General features: G+C 46.2%; 3 protein-coding genes and 1 non-coding gene across 5 annotated transcripts in view; 3 read left to right on the top strand and 1 right to left on the bottom strand.

Moving 5' to 3' along the window:
• Lpcat3 (lysophosphatidylcholine acyltransferase 3) overlaps positions 1–8,589 on the top strand; it is a 52,407-nt gene extending 43,818 nt beyond the window's left edge. Inside the window, exons 10-13 of one of the 2 annotated variants that reach the window (XM_071610369.1) lie at positions 437–584; positions 663–821; positions 914–1,042; positions 7,426–8,589. In XM_071610369.1, coding sequence (XP_071466470.1) covers positions 437–584; positions 663–821; positions 914–1,030 — 424 coding nt within the window. In that variant the 3' untranslated portion in view covers positions 1,031–1,042; positions 7,426–8,589. Of the gene's footprint in view, positions 1–436; positions 585–662; positions 822–913; positions 1,043–1,282; positions 1,683–7,425 lie in introns of those variants that run through there. The other variant, XM_027951267.2, reaches the window with a different exon arrangement.
• Positions 1,897–9,146, bottom strand: Emg1 (EMG1 N1-specific pseudouridine methyltransferase). Its single transcript, XM_027951269.2, has 6 exons — positions 8,979–9,146; positions 3,606–3,707; positions 3,353–3,494; positions 2,757–2,815; positions 2,531–2,680; positions 1,897–2,160 (listed from the first exon to the last, which is right to left on the bottom strand). The coding sequence occupies exons 1-6, from the start codon at positions 9,144–9,146 to the stop codon at positions 2,047–2,049; spliced, it is 735 nt and encodes a 244-aa protein (XP_027807070.1). The 3' UTR covers positions 1,897–2,046.
• Positions 9,147–9,404: 258 nt separating this feature from the next.
• Phb2 (prohibitin 2) lies at positions 9,405–14,041 on the top strand. Its single transcript, XM_071610370.1, has 8 exons — positions 9,405–9,642; positions 9,821–9,905; positions 10,144–10,223; positions 11,072–11,256; positions 11,749–11,878; positions 11,989–12,092; positions 12,507–12,584; positions 12,830–14,041. Exons 1-8 carry the CDS (start codon positions 9,516–9,518, stop codon positions 12,908–12,910), a joined length of 870 nt encoding a protein of 289 aa, XP_071466471.1. The 5' UTR covers positions 9,405–9,515; the 3' UTR covers positions 12,911–14,041.
• LOC114104964 (small nucleolar RNA U89) lies at positions 12,145–12,416 on the top strand. Its single transcript, XR_003584921.2, has one exon. It is a non-coding gene; the product is annotated as a small nucleolar RNA U89 (small nucleolar RNA).
• Positions 14,042–17,692: the final 3,651 nt, after the last annotated feature.

Here is a 17,692-nt window from a genome sequence, read left to right as displayed (position 1 = left end):
TTTAGTTGTAGATGGACATCATGCCTTTATTTTATTTGCTTCATCTCCCTAAAAACATTCCATAAAAGGGCCTCAAGCCCTAGCTTAATCCCAGTTCTGCCACTGTATTTGTTACCCATTGCCCTGTTTATTTCTTCAATTGTCCTCACTAGAGTGTAGCAGTTTGAGATTGATCTCTTTTCCCACTGCCCTTTCACTGTCAAGCACTTAGTAGGCATTCATTCAGTTGTTAACCTGGAGTCTTGTTTTCTGACTCTAAACAGCCATCACCTTCCATCTCTAAAGATATCCAGTTAGCACTGTCTCCCGCACCTCAACCCCCTATGGCCACAAGTGGGAGTCAAGTTACTCATCAGGGAACCAAGAACCCAGAAGCAGGATGGTGGGAATGAGAATAGTTCGTCTAAGGCTCATCCTTGCCCACCCTTTTCTCTAGTTACTTCTTCAAACGGCTCAAGTTCCTTGGAAATAAAGAATTATCCCAGGGTCTCTCATTGCTGTTCTTGGCCCTCTGGCATGGCCTACACTCAGGATACCTGGTCTGCTTCCAGATGGAATTCCTCATTGTTATTGTGGAAAAGAAGGTGGGCCTCAAGGGTGCTGGGTAGAAAGGGGATTCAGAAGGAGACAAGACACTGATGACTACTCTCCTTCCTCCTCAGGCTGCCAACCTAATTCGAGACAGCCCAGCCTTGAGCAACCTAGCTTCTATTACTATCCTGCAGCCCTTCTTCTACTTGGTGCAACAGACAATCCACTGGCTCTTCTTGGGTTATTCAATGACTGCCTTTTGCCTCTTCACATGGGACAAGTGGTTTAAGGTAATTAAGGCCCACCTAAATGGTTACCAGGAGACTCACTAAAACCTCTCACACCTCAAGACACCGCATGCTTCATCTCTCTCTTCCCACAGGTATATAAATCCATCTATTTTCTTGGTCATGTCTTCTTCCTGAGCCTACTATTCATATTGCCTTATATTCACAAATCAATGGTGCCAAGGAAAGAGAAGTTAAAGAAAATGGAATAATCTATTTCCCTGGTAAGTAAATATTCTACACCTAACATAAAACTGCCAGGTTGTAGACTGGAGCCACAGACTAGGGGAAAAGCTGGTATTGGAAATTTGGGGTGGATTTCAATGTAGTCTGGCGCAGAGGGACACAGTATGGGGTATTGATACTCTACTCTAACTAAGGAATGTAGGTGGAAGCTGCAGGACCCAGACCAGGACCTGGACATGCCACTCTGACCAGCCTTCCATTCACATCTTGCCTTGCAGGTGGCCTAGAGCAGGACTGGTGCAGAAACTACTTGTCTCCCTTTTCATAGCACTCCCTCACCCAAGAGCACAGTGAACAGAAAAGCCAGGGAGCTGGAAGCCATGCCACTCCCAGCTGTGCCTCTGCTGCCCGCCAAGTCTTCAATGGGCCAAAGGGGAAGTTCTTGTGGGAGGAGCAGAGGGGATGCACCCCCCTCAGGCTCCCCCATGCACGTTGCCTTATCTCTCCTCTCTAGCCAGGAATCTGTTGTGTTCTTCTGCCAATTTACTACGATTGTATATGTGCTGCTACGCCCACCCCCCCCATGGGGGGGAGGGAGGGCACAAGGCCCCACCTGCTCCACTTTTTCTATCTTGGAACTGTACCAGATAAAATCACTTCTGTTTGTTCAGTTTTTCACTGCTAGCATTCCTGACTGCTTTCTTTCAAACACACAATTCTCTGTACTTGCCATGGCTGAAGTCATCAGGTTCTTTCCCTTAACAGTACAGGAATCTGGGAAAACAGGAACTAAAGCCTGCCTTCAAAGCCTTCAACCAACCAAATCTACAAACTCCGTGTATCCCTGAAGTCTAAGAGGAACAAACAGTTCATCCAAGTAGATATAACAAGATTTGCAAAAAACAGTATTTATAGGATAAAGAAGAGCAAATATACAGCAATGTTTTCCCCAAACTCCACAGTCTTCAGTGCAGCAGCAGTCAACAGAGTCGAGGGGTACAACGCCAATAGTCCTTTGTTTCAGAACTAGGTTCTGCTACTGTCAAATAACCCCCCATACTTCTTCAAAGGCTGTGGTAAGTTTAGCACAGGTGAGGGCAGCAGAAAGAGGGTAGTTGCTCATGGACACCATCTTCTCTGTATATTCCACATTGACCTTAGGAGAGAAGAATCTGGTCAATAGTCACTCCATAGCAAGTTCGGCCCTTCTTCAGGGCAGGAAAAATGGCTCAGCTAATATTTCACCAGTGTGTTTAATATCAGACTTCTAAAAAGAACGAAGAAGATGCTAGCTTTGTCTGTTACAAATATGCCAGCAATCCTCAAAGGATACACTGAGGCAGGAATTGGAACCACCATTTGTCTTCTAGATGTGTTGCTACCCTCTATTTCTCATTTTATAAGGACAAGGATTGTCAAGGCTGGGGAACTGGCATGGGCAGAACACTTGCTAAGTGCTTGCTCTTGGAATTCTGTACTGAGCTTCCAACTCTATGAAGAATCTAAGGGTTAAGCCCAGACCTTACCTTGCCATGGGCAAAGGCCCCCACCACAAAAACAATAGGGTCACTCCTAGGCACCAGTTGTCGCACATCACTGATGACTGGAACAGAAAATGAAGTGCCAATTTTCATACAACCAACTGGGAAGTGATCTGACACTGGATTCTTAATTACCTAAAGAAAAACAGAAAAATCAGCCCCAATAACAGTCCCAGAACCCCACCTCCAAACAGTAGGTTTAAGACCTCACCTTCAAAAGCTTCTGGGGACCATCAGCTGCTCGTACACTGAGCTTGTGTAAAAGCTGAACTAGAAGAGGAAAAAGTTCAGAGTTAGGTTTACTCCTACCAGTGACACAACCAGAAAAACCCACAGCTAAGACGAGTTCTATGTTCCCTTTATATCCCCAGACTGTACTCTTAAAATGTTACAAAAAAACGACTGTCAGGCATACAACCAGTAGGTAGTGAGAGGTTCAGATCTCCCTTTTTCGCTCAGCCAGGAACCTACTACAAAAAACAGGAAAGTAGGGCTGGGGTTTTGGCTCAGTGGCAGAGCCAAAGTGTGTCAGGCATTGGGTTCGATCCTTAGCACCACATAAAAATAAAAAAATAAAGGTACCGTGTCCATCTACAACTCAAAAAAGAATATAAAAAGAAAAGAAAAAACAAAAAACAGGAGAGTAGAATTTCCATGAATGTGGAAAAATAACACGAGCCTGTCCTGGCATTAGTCACATCCCTCTTCCCTCACTGAATAATGCCACATTTCATTCTCCCTTTTCCTCTTCCTCCCTTCTTCACTACTGCCAACTTCATTCTGAACTTAAATCCAAAGGCTTCTCACCCATTAGGCCACAGAAGCGGTCAAAGGTTCTAGGAATTCGAGTCTGTGGGTTCACTTCAATCAGCACATTCTTCTGTGTGTGGATATAAACCTGCAGCAAGCCAGCTCTATTTAGAGGACTGTCCATCAGCATCAATAAGCTCTGAGGAAGACAGAAACCAAGGCACAGTGAAGGCTAAAGAGACACATCGTTCAGCTGCCTTACATTCAATATAAAGGTTGAAAAGGCTGTGAGCTTTATCCCTTTAGTTACCTGGTGGGTTATGTCTGGTCTCACTTCCCCAGGATCCCGTCCATTCTTCAACAACATGGACTTGTGCTTGTCGCAGTTGAGTAGCTCATATGTCTTTCCTACCTGAAGAACAGAGAACGTGATACAGCAACAGAAGCTTCTATTATTTAGCATAGTCATTCTCAAGGTGTGGTCCCTGAACCAGCATCATCATCTGAAAACTTGTTCAATAGGCAAATTCTCAGGCCTACTTAATGCCTATGAAGTCAGAAACTCTGGGGGTGGGGCCCAGCAAGTCCTTCAGGGGATCACTGTGCAGCCACATTTACATGCATACCTCCCTAAATAACAGATCTTAGAAGAGAAAGGGAGGAAGGGCACAACCTATAATCTACACTAAATCTAATTGTAAAACTGCAGTTATTAGGAAGGCCACTCTAGAACCAGGTAGGAATTAGGTTATTGAAGAAGGCTGAAAGCTTATGTTTATCACAGAAGCAATACGTATGTTCTGGGGAAAACAATACATAACCTCTACCCTCAGTTTGTTTAAAACAAACATGGATTAAGTGCATATGCTACAAATGTGAACAGAAGTTAATGTGGAAATCCTACTGATAGGAAGTCAAGGAACACTTTTCTAAGATGTAAAACAATTTAGAAGGGTTACTCACTCCTAGTTTTTGACTGGCATGAGTAAAGACATAAAAGAGAATTGAGAAAGGGGCTGAGGCTATAGCTCAGTGGCAGAGCACTTGCCTAGTATGCATGAGGCACTGGGTTTAATCCTCAGCACCACATACAAAATAAATTTTTTTTAAAAAAGGCATTCTGCCCATCTATAACTACAAAAATTAAAAAAAAAAAAAAAAAAAAAAGAATCAAGAAAGAGCAGAAACATTATTTGGGGAAAAGTGAGAACAGAGGCACTGAAAGACTGGGATTCTATATGACACTGCTTATGTATCAAGCATAAAGCCAGAAGGAATTCTGGAGTAAGAGGAGCACAATGGAAATGCCTCAAATATTACTCTAATTTTATGTATATGTGAAAAAAGACCAATTAGAAGTATGATTTTTAAAAAAAGAGTTGGACTACACCTGTTGCATCTCAAATAATTGCAAGTTTATGGGAAGAGGGATGTAGATTCTGAAATCACTTGAACAGCCTAAATAACAATGGCCAGGGGTATAGCTCAGTGGCAGAGCACTTGCTCAGCATGCACAATAAAAAACAGAAATGTCACAAAGAGTAAGCATGAAGAAAGAACAAAGAACCAAAAACTGAAGCCATGGGATACCTTGAAGAAGAACCTCTTAAACAGACTAATCCAGTTTCAATCCATTAGAATTTAACCAGCGACTTTGTTCTTTCAGTGAAACAGAATAGAAACATCAAAGTAGCTGGGTGGGTGGCACCTGTAATCCCCACTACTATAGAAGCTGAAGCAGGAGGACAGCAAGTACAAGCCCAGCTTGGGCAACCTACGCTGTTGCAAAATAAAAACCTGGGCATATAGTTCCATGTTAGAGCACCCCTGAGTTAAATCCCTAGTACTACCAAAAAGGAGGGGGGGGGGGTCAAAATATTTCACATAATGATTTATGAAACTTTTGGTGTCATACAGTTCATTGTGTATACTGGCTCACAATGTAACTTTTTGGTGGGTTAATAAGCTTGAAAAATCACTGACTAGAATAAAGAGAATGAATACCAGGTGTCTTGACTGTAAAAGGTATTGAAAGCCAGGCATGCTGACATACACCTATAATCCCAGTGACTTGTGAGTTTGGGGCAGGAAGAACACAAGTTTGAGACCAACCTGCACAATTCAGCAAGACCCTTTCTTTAAAAAAAAAACCTTAAGGGCTGGGGTTATAGCTCAGCAGTAGACCACTTGCCTAGCATATGCTGGGTTCAATTCTCAGAACCACATAATAATAAATAAATAAAAATAAAAGTTGTGTATCCAACTACAATGAAAAAAATCTTTAAAAAATAAAACTTAAAAACGTGTTGGCATGTGTAGCTAAGTGGTAGAACACCCATGGGTTCAAACCCCAGTACCAAAAAAAGATATTAGAGATAGGTAAAAATAAAGATGTTGAAATTCTTCTATCATTCATTCATCCCTTTCCCTGAATGTAATAAAACAACCTGCAATTCCTTGGTTTAACCTAATAACAGAAGAATGAGCAGCATCATAAAAATTCAAGATTTTTTTTTTTTTTTTTTTTTGTACTGGGGATTGAACCCAGGGACACTCAAATCACTAAATCCCCAGCCCCTTTTTTATGGTTTGTTTTTTCTTAATTTTGAGAAAAGTTCTCATTAAATTGCTGAGTGTAGCCTCAAACTTGTGACCTTCCTGCCTCAGTCTCCCAAATTGCTGGTACTATAGCATGTGACACCATGATCAGCAGAAACTCAATAATTAAGTGAATAAACAGATAAAAGTAGAAATCACTTTTGCAACAAGCTGACCAAGGGAGCTTGCAATTAAAGAACAATATGTTCAATGGCCTCAAGGAATAAGAGAACTTGGTGCTTTCAAAGAACTTAAAGTAAATGAGGTTAGAATATAGAAATAAATAGAACAGCCTCAAATAAGACTGGAAGAAACAACAGGTGTCAGTACATTGAAGACAAAAGTTGACAATATAGTCTGATGAAGATTTCCACCAGCTATGAATTCTACATCACCCTTGAAGTACCACTGTTGACAACTTAGCCCAAATGCTTCTAGAGTTTGCTTTATGAATTTTAATTTGGCCATAAACTTCTCAGTAAGTAATCTGGAATAAATAATATTAACAACTTACTCCAATGCCAGACATTATTCTAAACACTTTATGTTTTTAATTCCTTTAGTCCTTCTAATCATTATTATCCCCATGGACTATATAAAGCAATTAAGTAAAATGATTTGCCTAATGCCACACAACTAGTAGCCAAAAGGATTTGAACCCAGGCAGTCTAGTGTGAGTCTGCATTCTCAAATACTGCTGACACAAACAAGCTTTTCACATTTGCGAATTACAGTTATATGGGATAGCCTGACATGACAGATGTCAAAATTAACATTCAGAGTTAATAGGCTAGGCCAGGCAAGGTAGTACAAGACTCTAATCACAGCAGCTCAGGAGGCTGAGACAGGATTGCAAGTTCAAAGCCAGTCTCAGAAATTAGTGAGGCCCTAAGCAACTGTCTCTAAGTAAAAAATAAAAAAGGGCTGGGGATGTAGCTCAATGGTTAAGCACCCCTGGATTCATCCCTGGTACCAAAAAAAAAGAATAGTTAATAGGCCAGAAAGCTAGTAGGTAATTACTGAGAAAGAAGAGCCTGTTAGGGTAGAAATATATATTACATTTGAGGTTAGCCTGGACAATTTAGGAAGACACAGTCAAAAAGGGCTGGGACATGGTCACAGTGACAACACCTATAATCTCAGTGACTCAGGGAAGCTGAGGCAGAAGGATTCCAAGTAGAAGGCCAGCCTGGGCAATAAGAAACTTTCTCAAAATTATGCGGGGTGGGGTGGTGCTAGGGATGTAGGTTGGTGGTAAAACACCCTGGGTTCAATATGGAGAGGAAAAAAATATGAATTACAGAAGCCAGGCATGGTGGAGCACATGGGAGGCAGAGGCAGGAGAATCACAAATAGTAGCCAGCCTGGGCTACTTAGCAAGACCCAGCCTCACCAGATGCAGTGGTGCATACCTGTAATCCCAGCAATTTGGGAGGCTGAGGCAAAGAGGATCACAAATTTGTTTTTGTTTTTTTAAAAACGGAGAGAGAGAGAATTTTAATTTTTTTTTTTTTTTTTTTTTTTTTTTTTAGTTTTCGGCGGACACAACATCTTTGTATGTAGTGCTGAGGATCAAACCTGGGCCGCACGCATGCCTGGCGAGCACGCTACCGCTTGAGCCACATCCCCAGCCGGAAGATCACAAATTTGAAGTCAGCCACAGCAAGGCTCTAAGCAATTAAGCAAGACCCTCAAATTTTAAAAATTTGAAAAATAGTTGGGGATGTACCCCAGTGGTAAAGAACCCTTGGATCTAATCCCCCCCAAAAATAAATACCCCCCCCCAAAAAAAAAGACCATCTCAAATAGTTTTAAGGGACAGGGACATAGCTCAGTGCTAGAGCACCCCTGGGTTCAATCCAGAAAGAAGGCAAAAAGGAGGAGGAAAGAAAGGAAGAGAAGAAAGATATCAATTACCAGAGAAAATGAAAACGTGCCAGTGCAGGCCTGTAATCCCTATCACATAGAAGGCTGAGACAGGAGGATCACAAGTTCAAAGTCGTCCTCAGCAGTTTTGCCAGGCCTTGTCTCAAAATACAAAATAAAAAAGACTGGGGATGTAGCTCAGTGGTAAAGCATTTCTGGATTCGAACACCAATTAAAAAAAAAAAAAAGATGGAAAAGAATCTCAGATTATGAAAACATACTACTACTTTTTAAAAAATATTTATTGTAGTTGGACACAATATCTTTATTTTACTTATTTATTTTTATGTGGTGCTGAGGATCAAACCTATGGCCTCTCACATGCTAGGCAAGCACTCTACTGCTGAGCCACAATCCCCATACTTTTTAAAAAGAACTTTCATTACAGTCCCCCTTGTGGTACACAATTGAGGCATATCCTCATTTTATAAAATGAGAACAAACTTATTTTCCCAAAATCATACAGTAAAATAAGTGTTAAAAACCAAGATCTGGGGCTGGGGTTGTGGCTCAGAGGTAAAGCGCTCACCTAGCATGCGTGAGGCACTGGGTTCGATCCTCAGCACCACATAAAATAAATAAATAAAAGATTGCATCAACCTATAACTTTAAAAAAAAAACAAAAAAAAAGGCAATATGACATCTAAACTTCTTTGGAGCTACTCGATGAACAAGCTTAGCTTGCCCAAGGCTTTAAGGCTTTAAGTTTTATGCCGTTGAGAGAAATAAATAAATGATGGTAAAAAATAAATAAAAATGTATTAAATTAATTGGTCCAGGCAGTATTCGAGGTAGATAGAAACAGATGACAGCAGAAATCCTTTAACGAAATTAAAGATTAAGTCCTTAGCAATAAAAGGTTGGACAACCTAGGCTACAGTAACTACCTTTCTCCTTTGGGATGTAGGAGGCTGCGATAGACGATCTCGCCTCACTTGAGTTGATTTTACATTAGGTAATCTTGGTAAACAAATGGAATCAAGGAGGTGAGAGTCAAGAATGTGGGAGTGGGAGTCAAGAAAAGCAGAAGAAAATTGGTATTGCAACACAGAATGTGAAACCAGAGACTACCTACTAGGTGAACCATCCTTCAACTCTTTCTCCATCCTCCCTAAATCCCACGGAGACCCAGCTTATATGTCTACCTGTTCCAAACTACCTTGACGGTTTCCAGACTGGCCCCTTCCAACACCACAATGAGCCTACGACCTCCACTCTTGCTTCCTGCCCCGAGTCGAGGCCTCTTAGGAGCCACAGCATCCCAGTCCTGCTCCTGCTCGCCAAAGCGCAGCTCACGAGGTTGGAACTCATCACTGGGCGCGGCCATCTTTACAACCAGCCCGGAAGTCGTGCTAACGTCTTTAACTAGCACCTCGAGCTCGTCAGAATCGCAAACTTCCTGCCGGATGCCATTTTGAAAGTGGGCGCTCAGAAACGGCGAGGGCTTGAAGTCCGGGTCAGCAGGGTTCCAAAAAGGGGAGGAGCTTCCGGATGCGTGATTCCTGTGCGCGAAGTTCGGGTCCGCTGTAAGCAAAAAGGGAGGGTTTAGAAGAGAGCGCACTTCCGGTGCCCTTTCTCCCGCGAGCTCTTCTGCTCCGGGCCCTCGTGTGCTGGTTGTGATCTCCAAACTGGAGTGGGGTAGTGACGGGCGGGCACCCCCTCCTGACCTCCGGTGCTGCCGCCCTCAGAATCAGAGATGGCCCAGAATTTGAAGGACTTAGCGGGACGCTTGCCCGCCGGGCCCCGGGGCATGGGCACGGCGCTGAAGCTGCTGCTGGGGGCTGGCGCCGTGGCCTACGGCGTCCGAGAATCCGTGTTCACTGGTGAGCAGCTTCCTCCCGCTCGCTGGAATCCCCAGACCCTTGCCCCCTGCCCTGTCTCTCCAGCTGTCCACATTCACCTAGCTCCCTCACCCTGCCTCACCTGAACCGAACACGTACCCTGAGCCGCGCACGTACTCTGAGCAGCGGCCTAGTCCGATTCCTATCCCTCTCTCCACAGTGGAAGGCGGGCACAGAGCCATCTTCTTTAATCGGATCGGTGGCGTACAGCAGGACACCATCCTGGCCGAGGGCCTTCATTTCAGGTAATGGTGAGCAGAGCACACTGACCCTTCACCCTTGACACGACCCACCAAGGACTAGTAGGACTTGCATCAGGATTCAGCACTGCTCTTTCCCTTAATCACCCCAGGACAGTGTTGGCTGCCAATACTCTAGCAACACATAAACTATTATGTTGAGAGAAGGAGCAAGCCACTACAGTGAGGGGAAACCAATGAAACTTCAGTTTCCTAATTCCTATCCCTGTCCTCTTCCCTTCAGGATTCCCTGGTTCCAGTACCCCATTATATATGACATTCGGGCCAGACCCCGAAAAATCTCCTCCCCTACAGGCTCCAAAGGTAAGTGTGGGCAACTGGAAGTCACATGGCAGAAGATATAACTAAAGTGAACCGGGAGGCTGCAAGATGGTAGTGTGGGTGGGGTCTTTTAGGTCTTGGTTTCCACATCTGCAAAAGTGCCTGCCTCCTGGGGCTAAAGCAGTACATTCCAACAGGTAGGATGTTTGCATGTTTTTCTTTTTATTAATAGTTCCTTATCTGTTACATAAACTTCCGAACTTTGTCCCATTTTTGTCATAGTGCCTAAGTCAAAGCCTTTTATTAAAGCATTTTCTTATTTTTTTGACTTATTAATTATATCCAGTTACATTTACTGATATGCCCTGTCCTGAAGAAGTATGACTCCTCTCTTTACAGACTACTTAGTTAGAAGCTGTGCCTTTGAGATTCTGCTGGCCCCTGCCTCATTCAGAGAGAGACACATTTACACTGAGGCATGTTAACTCAATATAACTGGTGATATGCTTCTTTATATTTTTTTTTAAGTGTGTATCACTTATTCGTTCACTAAGCCCTGGGAATAAGATTCTTAAAACAATCCTTATCAATTCTTAATAGTCTAGTAAAAAGAGACAGTTTATCATGATGCTGCATGATAAACTACCTTAAGAGGTTGCTCAAGATTCAGTGGTAAAAATAGAAGTGAGCTTTACTAATGGAGGAGTTGTAGGTCCCCAGTGGACAAGTATACACTTCACATGTGCTATGTAGCATCTTCCTTCACAACTTTATTATTCTGCCCCAGGAAAGTGCTAGGCTGTATACTAGGCATAGATGGAAGCACATGGAAAAGAAAATGTTTGAGGGGAGGGTTGACCTTGACCAGCCATTGCTGACCTCTGCCTCAGACCTGCAGATGGTGAACATCTCCCTGCGTGTGCTGTCTCGACCCAATGCCCAAGAGCTCCCCAGCATGTATCAGCGCCTCGGGCTAGACTACGAGGAGCGAGTATTACCATCCATTGTCAACGAGGTGCTCAAGAGTGTGGTGGCCAAGTTCAATGCATCACAGCTGATCACCCAGCGGGCTCAGGTCTGGCTCCCATCACCATCTGCATGGTGGCAGCATTTCCCTCCCAGACCCAGAGTACTAGGGACCATGAAAAATATCTTATTAGAATCTAGTTCCATATCCACATAAAAGCTATACTAGTTGCCACTGTAGGACATAGAACTCAGTAGCAATCAGTGTTATGAAGGAAGCATAGGAGGAAATAATGCGTTGTGTTGCAGGTTTGCCTGGCAAGAAGCAAAGGAGACACTTATATTGGAGAGTGAAGGTTTAGGATTCATTGTGACCTGGGACAATCATATTACCTCTGGGAGGCCATCTAATCTATCAAATGAATAGATTGAACCAAGTCTTTCCAATTCAAGTGTTCTAGTGAGTGTCTCAAGAACTGAGAGTAGGCCAATTGCCATACCAGGAGATCTGGTATTTAAATGGGCACAGCAATACAGCCTTCCTTCCAGTTCTTCAGTTCTCTCAACACCCCTTCATTCCCATCCCCACCACTGCCTCCAGGTATCCCTGTTGATCCGCAGGGAGCTGACAGAAAGGGCCAAGGATTTCAGCCTTATCCTGGATGATGTAGCCATCACGGAGCTGAGCTTTAGCCGGGAGTACACAGCTGCCGTAGAAGCCAAACAAGTGGGTGAGTCACAAGAGGAGTGGGGCAGGGGCTTCTGAAAACAGAAACCAGACAGATCTATCCAAGGTTAGGGATCCTTACCTCACTGTGACCCCCTGACTTTCTCACCACAGCTCAGCAAGAAGCCCAGCGGGCCCAGTTCTTGGTGGAAAAGGCAAAACAGGAACAACGGCAGAAGATTGTGCAGGCTGAGGGTGAAGCAGAGGCTGCCAAGATGATATCCTTGGCCTGACCCCAGGCACCCTGCTTTCCCCATCCTTCCTCAAGGGCCGGCTGATGAGAATAAGGCGAATGTGACTTTGTGCTCTCTGACCCTTGGCTCCTGGGTGGGGGGCGGGTAGGTATAGATGGGATCTGAAATCTTGGTGGGGAAACCTGAGTCCTGGCTCCCTGCTGTAAGGCCAGATCAAGAGCACTGCTGGCCTTGCCCTCATGTCTGCTGCTGCCCCAAGTTCTTGGCAGTAGCCTACAGGGAGGCCCACAGGTAGGGGCCAAAGATGGGATGGGCACCAGCCATGTGAGCACAACCTTGGATCTGACAGCCCAGAGGAGGACTAGCATGAGAGTAGTAAAGATGGGGCCAGGGATTGAGATCTCATCTTGTGTGGACACTTAACCCTTCCCTGCTCACCTTGGAGAAGCACTGAGCAAGAATCCTGGCTACATCAAGCTTCGTAAGATACGGGCTGCCCAGAACATCTCCAAGACGGTAAGTGTGAGAGTCCTGCATCTCATTCAGGTTTCTACTCAAACTGATTTCTCTTGACACTTAATTGCCCACCGCTTCCCTGATCTTCTGTTCATTCCTGTTACAGTATTAGTACATCATAGTCATTGCTCATTGCTATATCTCTGTCCCAGCCACACATGTTCCATTTAGTAGCTGTTGAATCACAAAGACAGGAGTCGAGGTCTTTACTAATGCCCCCATTTGTCTTTCTTACTGCCCTGCAGATCGCCACATCACAAAATCGTATCTATCTCACGGCTGATAACCTTGTGTTGAACCTACAGGATGAAAGTTTTACCCGGTAAGAATAGGGCTGCACAGTGTGATGTCACAGAGAACATGGGGCTTGAGTCTGGGGTTCCTTGGGCTCTGGAGCCTATTACAGCTACTTGTGACTCTTGATACTTTTTCAAAATTAGAAAAGGGGGTGGCTGGCCAGGTACAGTGGCACATGCCTGTGACTCAGCTACTCAAGAGACTGACTCAGGATTGCAGGTTCTAGGATAGCAAGATGCTCTCTCAAGATTTTAAAAATACATCCAAAGAGCTGGGGATATGGCTCAATAGAGAGCCCCTGGGTTTAATATCCAGTACCACGAAAAAAGTGGGGGAGTTGGTAGTTCCTTTCTTACCCATAGAATTGGTCAACAGCTGCTCTGGTACATGGAAACGTGTAAGGAAAGGAAAGAGCAGAGAATAGTCTTCCATGAGCCTGAGATCCTAACCTCTACCCAATTTGTGGTCTGCTTTTGGGAGCAAAGGGTTTGGAGCTGACTGGGGTCTGAAGTCATTAAATCACCTGCATTTCTCTTTTTCTCTGTTGTCTTGTTTACCTCATGGTCTGGTGTCCACAGAGGAAGGTAAGTTGTTGCTGTGTCCTTATTTTGGGGGGGGGGGGGTCCTGCAGTTCATCTTCTCCCAGTACCTGCCCTGCTACCACTAACTAGCCCTACTACCTCCCCTAAGTCACCACCCTCCCCCCCAGACCCTCAATCAGGAGAGGTGGAAATGACCTGGAATATTCTGCATCTCACATTTATATCTCCAGTAATGTCATCCATCTGTCCCATTTTTCCAGTGACAGCCTCATCAAGGGTAAGAAATGAGCCTGATGAGAAGAACTCTACCCCAGGGAGGAAGCAGATGTATTTCTCCTCCAGTTTTTGAGGAACCAGCTAGGGGTCCAGCATACCCCAACCCCAATATCATGTGATGGTCCCCTCTGCACCCATCCTCTTGAGGCCCTCTTGGATTAAGGAAGACTGAAGACCAGCCCTTCTTAGGGGAATGACTTTCTTTCTCCCTGTGTTGGCCAGGGGGTTTGGGACAGTGTGTGATTTCTCAGTGATTTCCTACAGTGTTGTTCCCTCCCTCAGCTGGGAGGAGATAACCACCATACCAGGAATTCTCAATAAATTTTTATTACTTAAGCCAAAGTTAAGGCTTTAGGTGTCTGCGTCATGTGGGAGGGAAGCAAATGTATCCAATCATGCCTGTGCTCCAGGTTCTTATCTGCCAGCAGAGGGCGCGAGGAGTCTGGCCTAGGTTCTCCAAACCCACCAATCTGCTCCAAAAGAGGACCAAAGCTGGGAGCAGCAGGCCTCAGATCCAGAGGCCCAGCTACACCCACACCACCCCCATTTATCAACATCTCCTTTTTTAAGGCTAGAGCAGCTGTGGTTTTGCTGAGCCAAACTAAAAATCTGATGACCCCAAGGGGAGCTGCTTCCTTGGTAACAGACCTCTGTGGAATTGTGGGGAGATCATGAGTACCAACAAGGGACCTCAGCAACATTCAAAAGCCCAGTGGGTTGTGTTGCCTGCTGTGGGCTACCTGCAACTTTGAATTTTACAAGGTGTGAGGTGCAATTTGCAGAGAAATCCTGACCTATAAAGGTGGGCTTCCCACTCCTGCAGCTCTGGAGCCCCATCAGAAAAGCAGCCTGGTTTTAATCCATTGAGAAGCTGTCTCACATTTCCCAAGACAGCCTTCACTGGATCTCAAGCACCAATAAAATGAAGTCTGCTTATTATACCTAATCCCACTATATCCGTACTCTTGTCCTTTGTCCTTTTGGGGGACAACACTGGGGATAAAGGAATGACAAGATGCATAGTAGAGGAGAAAGTAAACTTTAATAGAGTCAAAAGGGGCGGGTCTTCAGCCTTTAGGGTTTTGAAGGAAGTAGACAATTTCTCCATGCCCTGAGGGTTAAATGTCGAGAAAGGAAAGGGAGGTGAAGTTGAAGTAGCAGCAACTCTCCCTAAGGTAAGATTTACGGATAAAAGGTCAAGGGAGGAGCTGGTATGGGTCAGTGGTAGAGTGCCTGCCTAGCATGCAGGAGGCACTGTGTTCAATTCTCAGCGCCATATAAGTGTAAAGATATTGTGACCACCTAAAACTTACGAATAAAAGTTTTTCTAAAAAAGATTCAAAAAAAAAAAGGTCAAGGGACCTGGATTAGTCATCCACCTGTTACCATTCACACTTCATTTCTTTCAAGTTCCCAAAGTGGGAGGACAATGGAGGTATCTGGGAAATGGGGAATAAGTATATTTCCAAATCTTGCTGCTACACCAGGGGCAGCCATTTTGTTTCCCTTTCCATTGTTCCCCTTTTCCTAATCATTTACACCCTCATCAAAAGGGGAAAGGTTCATAGCTTGTCAATCAGGAGGCCTCCATGGTCTTCAGAGCTCCAGGAAAGTCATTGCTGAAAGAACCAACCCGGGGGCCATCTTTACCAGACAGTGTTAGGAGCTTCACAAAGACCATCCAACACTGTACTGGAAGATGGACCCAGAGCCGGCCAACATGGAACTCCAGGCTACAGTTGACCAGTTGCTACAGGGACCCTGGCTGCAAGCCTGCTGAGGCCTCCTGAGAGACCAAGAGCCAATCCCAAACTCAAGGTCAGCAGTGAGTGCTGGATAACACATTGGGATTGGACAAGGGCTGGAGCCATTGTGTTCCCTCAGTGGGCAATCAGCCAACCAAGAGCCACCCCTCCTGCAGCACCCTCAGCTCAAGACATGGGGTTTCCAGGTTATGTGGGTGGGGGTGGGGTCACAACCAGCTGGGCCCCCCCCCCAGACCTCCTGAGCGGATGGATGGATGGGAACAAACATAGGGTCAGGGGCCTCCATCATTACCCGGCAGTATTAGAGACTCCCAACCACCCAAACACTGCTGGGTAAGACGAGGGCCCCCACCCAGCGTGCCCACCTCCAGTCATCAGGCCCAGCCCCACACTCTCTGCTGAGAAGCTACAGATCCCTGGTTCCCATCCCCCCACTACCCGTGTCCCTGGGGATACTTCCGGGTGATCCCTGCTGCCCACCACCAGCCCCACCCTGAGTGGTTAAGATTGCCAGGGCCCCGGCAGGACCTCAGCAGCCCCTTGTCCTTCTGTTCTCCGCTTCTGAGCCCCTTCCTCTGCTACCCTTACAGCCTGTCCCTGCCCCCAACACACCCCAATTCACTGGCCCTCAGCCCCCACTCTACAGTTTTAACTCAGCCCCAGGACCCCTTGCCTGGTGGCTTTTACCTGTCACCAGTCCCGCCTGCCCCCTAGAATGTGGGTGCCGAGGAGAGGAGAAGAAGGAGCGTCAAAGCCCCGATTCAACGCCCTAGAGCCAGCCCTGGCTTCCACTCTTCCTTCTTCCTTCTCTGCCTGCCAAGCAGCACCAGCGCCTCACCTGGGCCCCGCCCGCCGCCCTCCGCACAGGTGTGTCCTCCTGCCATAGGCTGCCCCCCCTCACCGTCTTAACTCCTTCTCTCCCAGCATCAGCCACAGTCACCTCCTCTGAGGCCTGGCCACCCACTAGGCCTTTCACTCTGGCTTGGTGGCCTATTTCCTCCTACCTTCCTATTCTCTCCCCAGTCTCCAAGGGAATAAAGGAAGAAACTTTCCTTAAGTCCTCTCTCCACCATGGCTACGTCTTCAGGCCTACCCCCCTCCTCTGAGGCCTCTGACCCTGCCCACAGCCAGACCTGGAGGACTAGAATCCCTGAGGTCAGTGAGGGGTCAGCTCAGCAGGGTTTGGGCTGTGCCCTAGTGCAGTGCTGGCCTGAGCTGGGCAACCCCTGAGGGAGAGGGGAGAGAGGAGACCCTGTCCGGCCTGTGAAAGGAAGGCAGGTCCCAGCAGGTCCCGGCAGGTGCCTCCAAGTCTTCACCCCTGGTGTTGGGGTTCCAGCCCCACTAGAGGACCCAGCTGGCCTGACCTTTTTGATTAAAGCATAGAGCTGTTTTCCAGCAGTCCTGGGAGGAGGAATATTCATGCTGCACTCATTCTCACAGACCCACCTCACAGCGAAGCAGAGTCCAAGTCCCAAACCAAGGGCAGTTAGCCCAGGGGCGGTTTAGAGGGGTGGGACCTGCCTTTCTTCCTGCTGCTCAGGTGTTGCTGGGCACAGGGCCCTGAGGCCCACAGGTAATGGCCCCACCCACCCACCCCCTGGAGGGCCACAGCTCCAGGGAGCTATTGTGTGGCTCAGTCGCTGAGCCAGGTCTGCTCTCTTTGTTGTGCAGCCTCCTCCCGCACCTGCCAGTAATTATTTGGTTTGTGAACTACTTCAAGATTTGTCTCCCTGACTAACCTCCTGAGTTCCAGAGGACAGAAACCCATCATCCCCAGAGAACTGGTTCTGTGCCTGTGATATACTGGACACTCAACCTGTGTGCCTCAAGACCCACCCCATTTCCTTAGCCTTTCCAGTGGTGGGGGCCGGTTCTTCCCCAAGTGTGACTCACTATTTCAACCCCCCAGGAGACTTGGGTTTTAAATAAAGGAATTCCACTTTGGAAGGAAAAGGGGACAAAATAATAAACAGGTCTGTGAGTCATCCTGCTATGCAAACTGCCCAAGAGGGTGAGGGCCATGGTGACCTTAGTGGTAGGGGGTGCCTGGGCCCTTTTTAGCTTCACAGGATCCTGTGTACCCCTCTTTACCCTTCTTGACCCAGATGAAGTTCATGCTTCCTAGCCCTTCCTGAAAACCTTAGTTCTTGAATCTGGAAGCCAGCAGCAGATTGTGTTATGTCCCTCTTAGAAAGACTTCCAGATGCATCTTCAGGATAAGGAGGTG

The sequence above is a fragment of the Marmota flaviventris genome, chromosome 3 (assembly GCF_047511675.1).
Source record: "Marmota flaviventris isolate mMarFla1 chromosome 3, mMarFla1.hap1, whole genome shotgun sequence".
NCBI classification, from domain to species: Eukaryota; Metazoa; Chordata; class Mammalia; order Rodentia; family Sciuridae; genus Marmota; species Marmota flaviventris.
The sequence above is the reverse complement of the archived record's forward strand: the minus strand, read 5'-3'. Positions and strand labels throughout refer to the sequence as shown.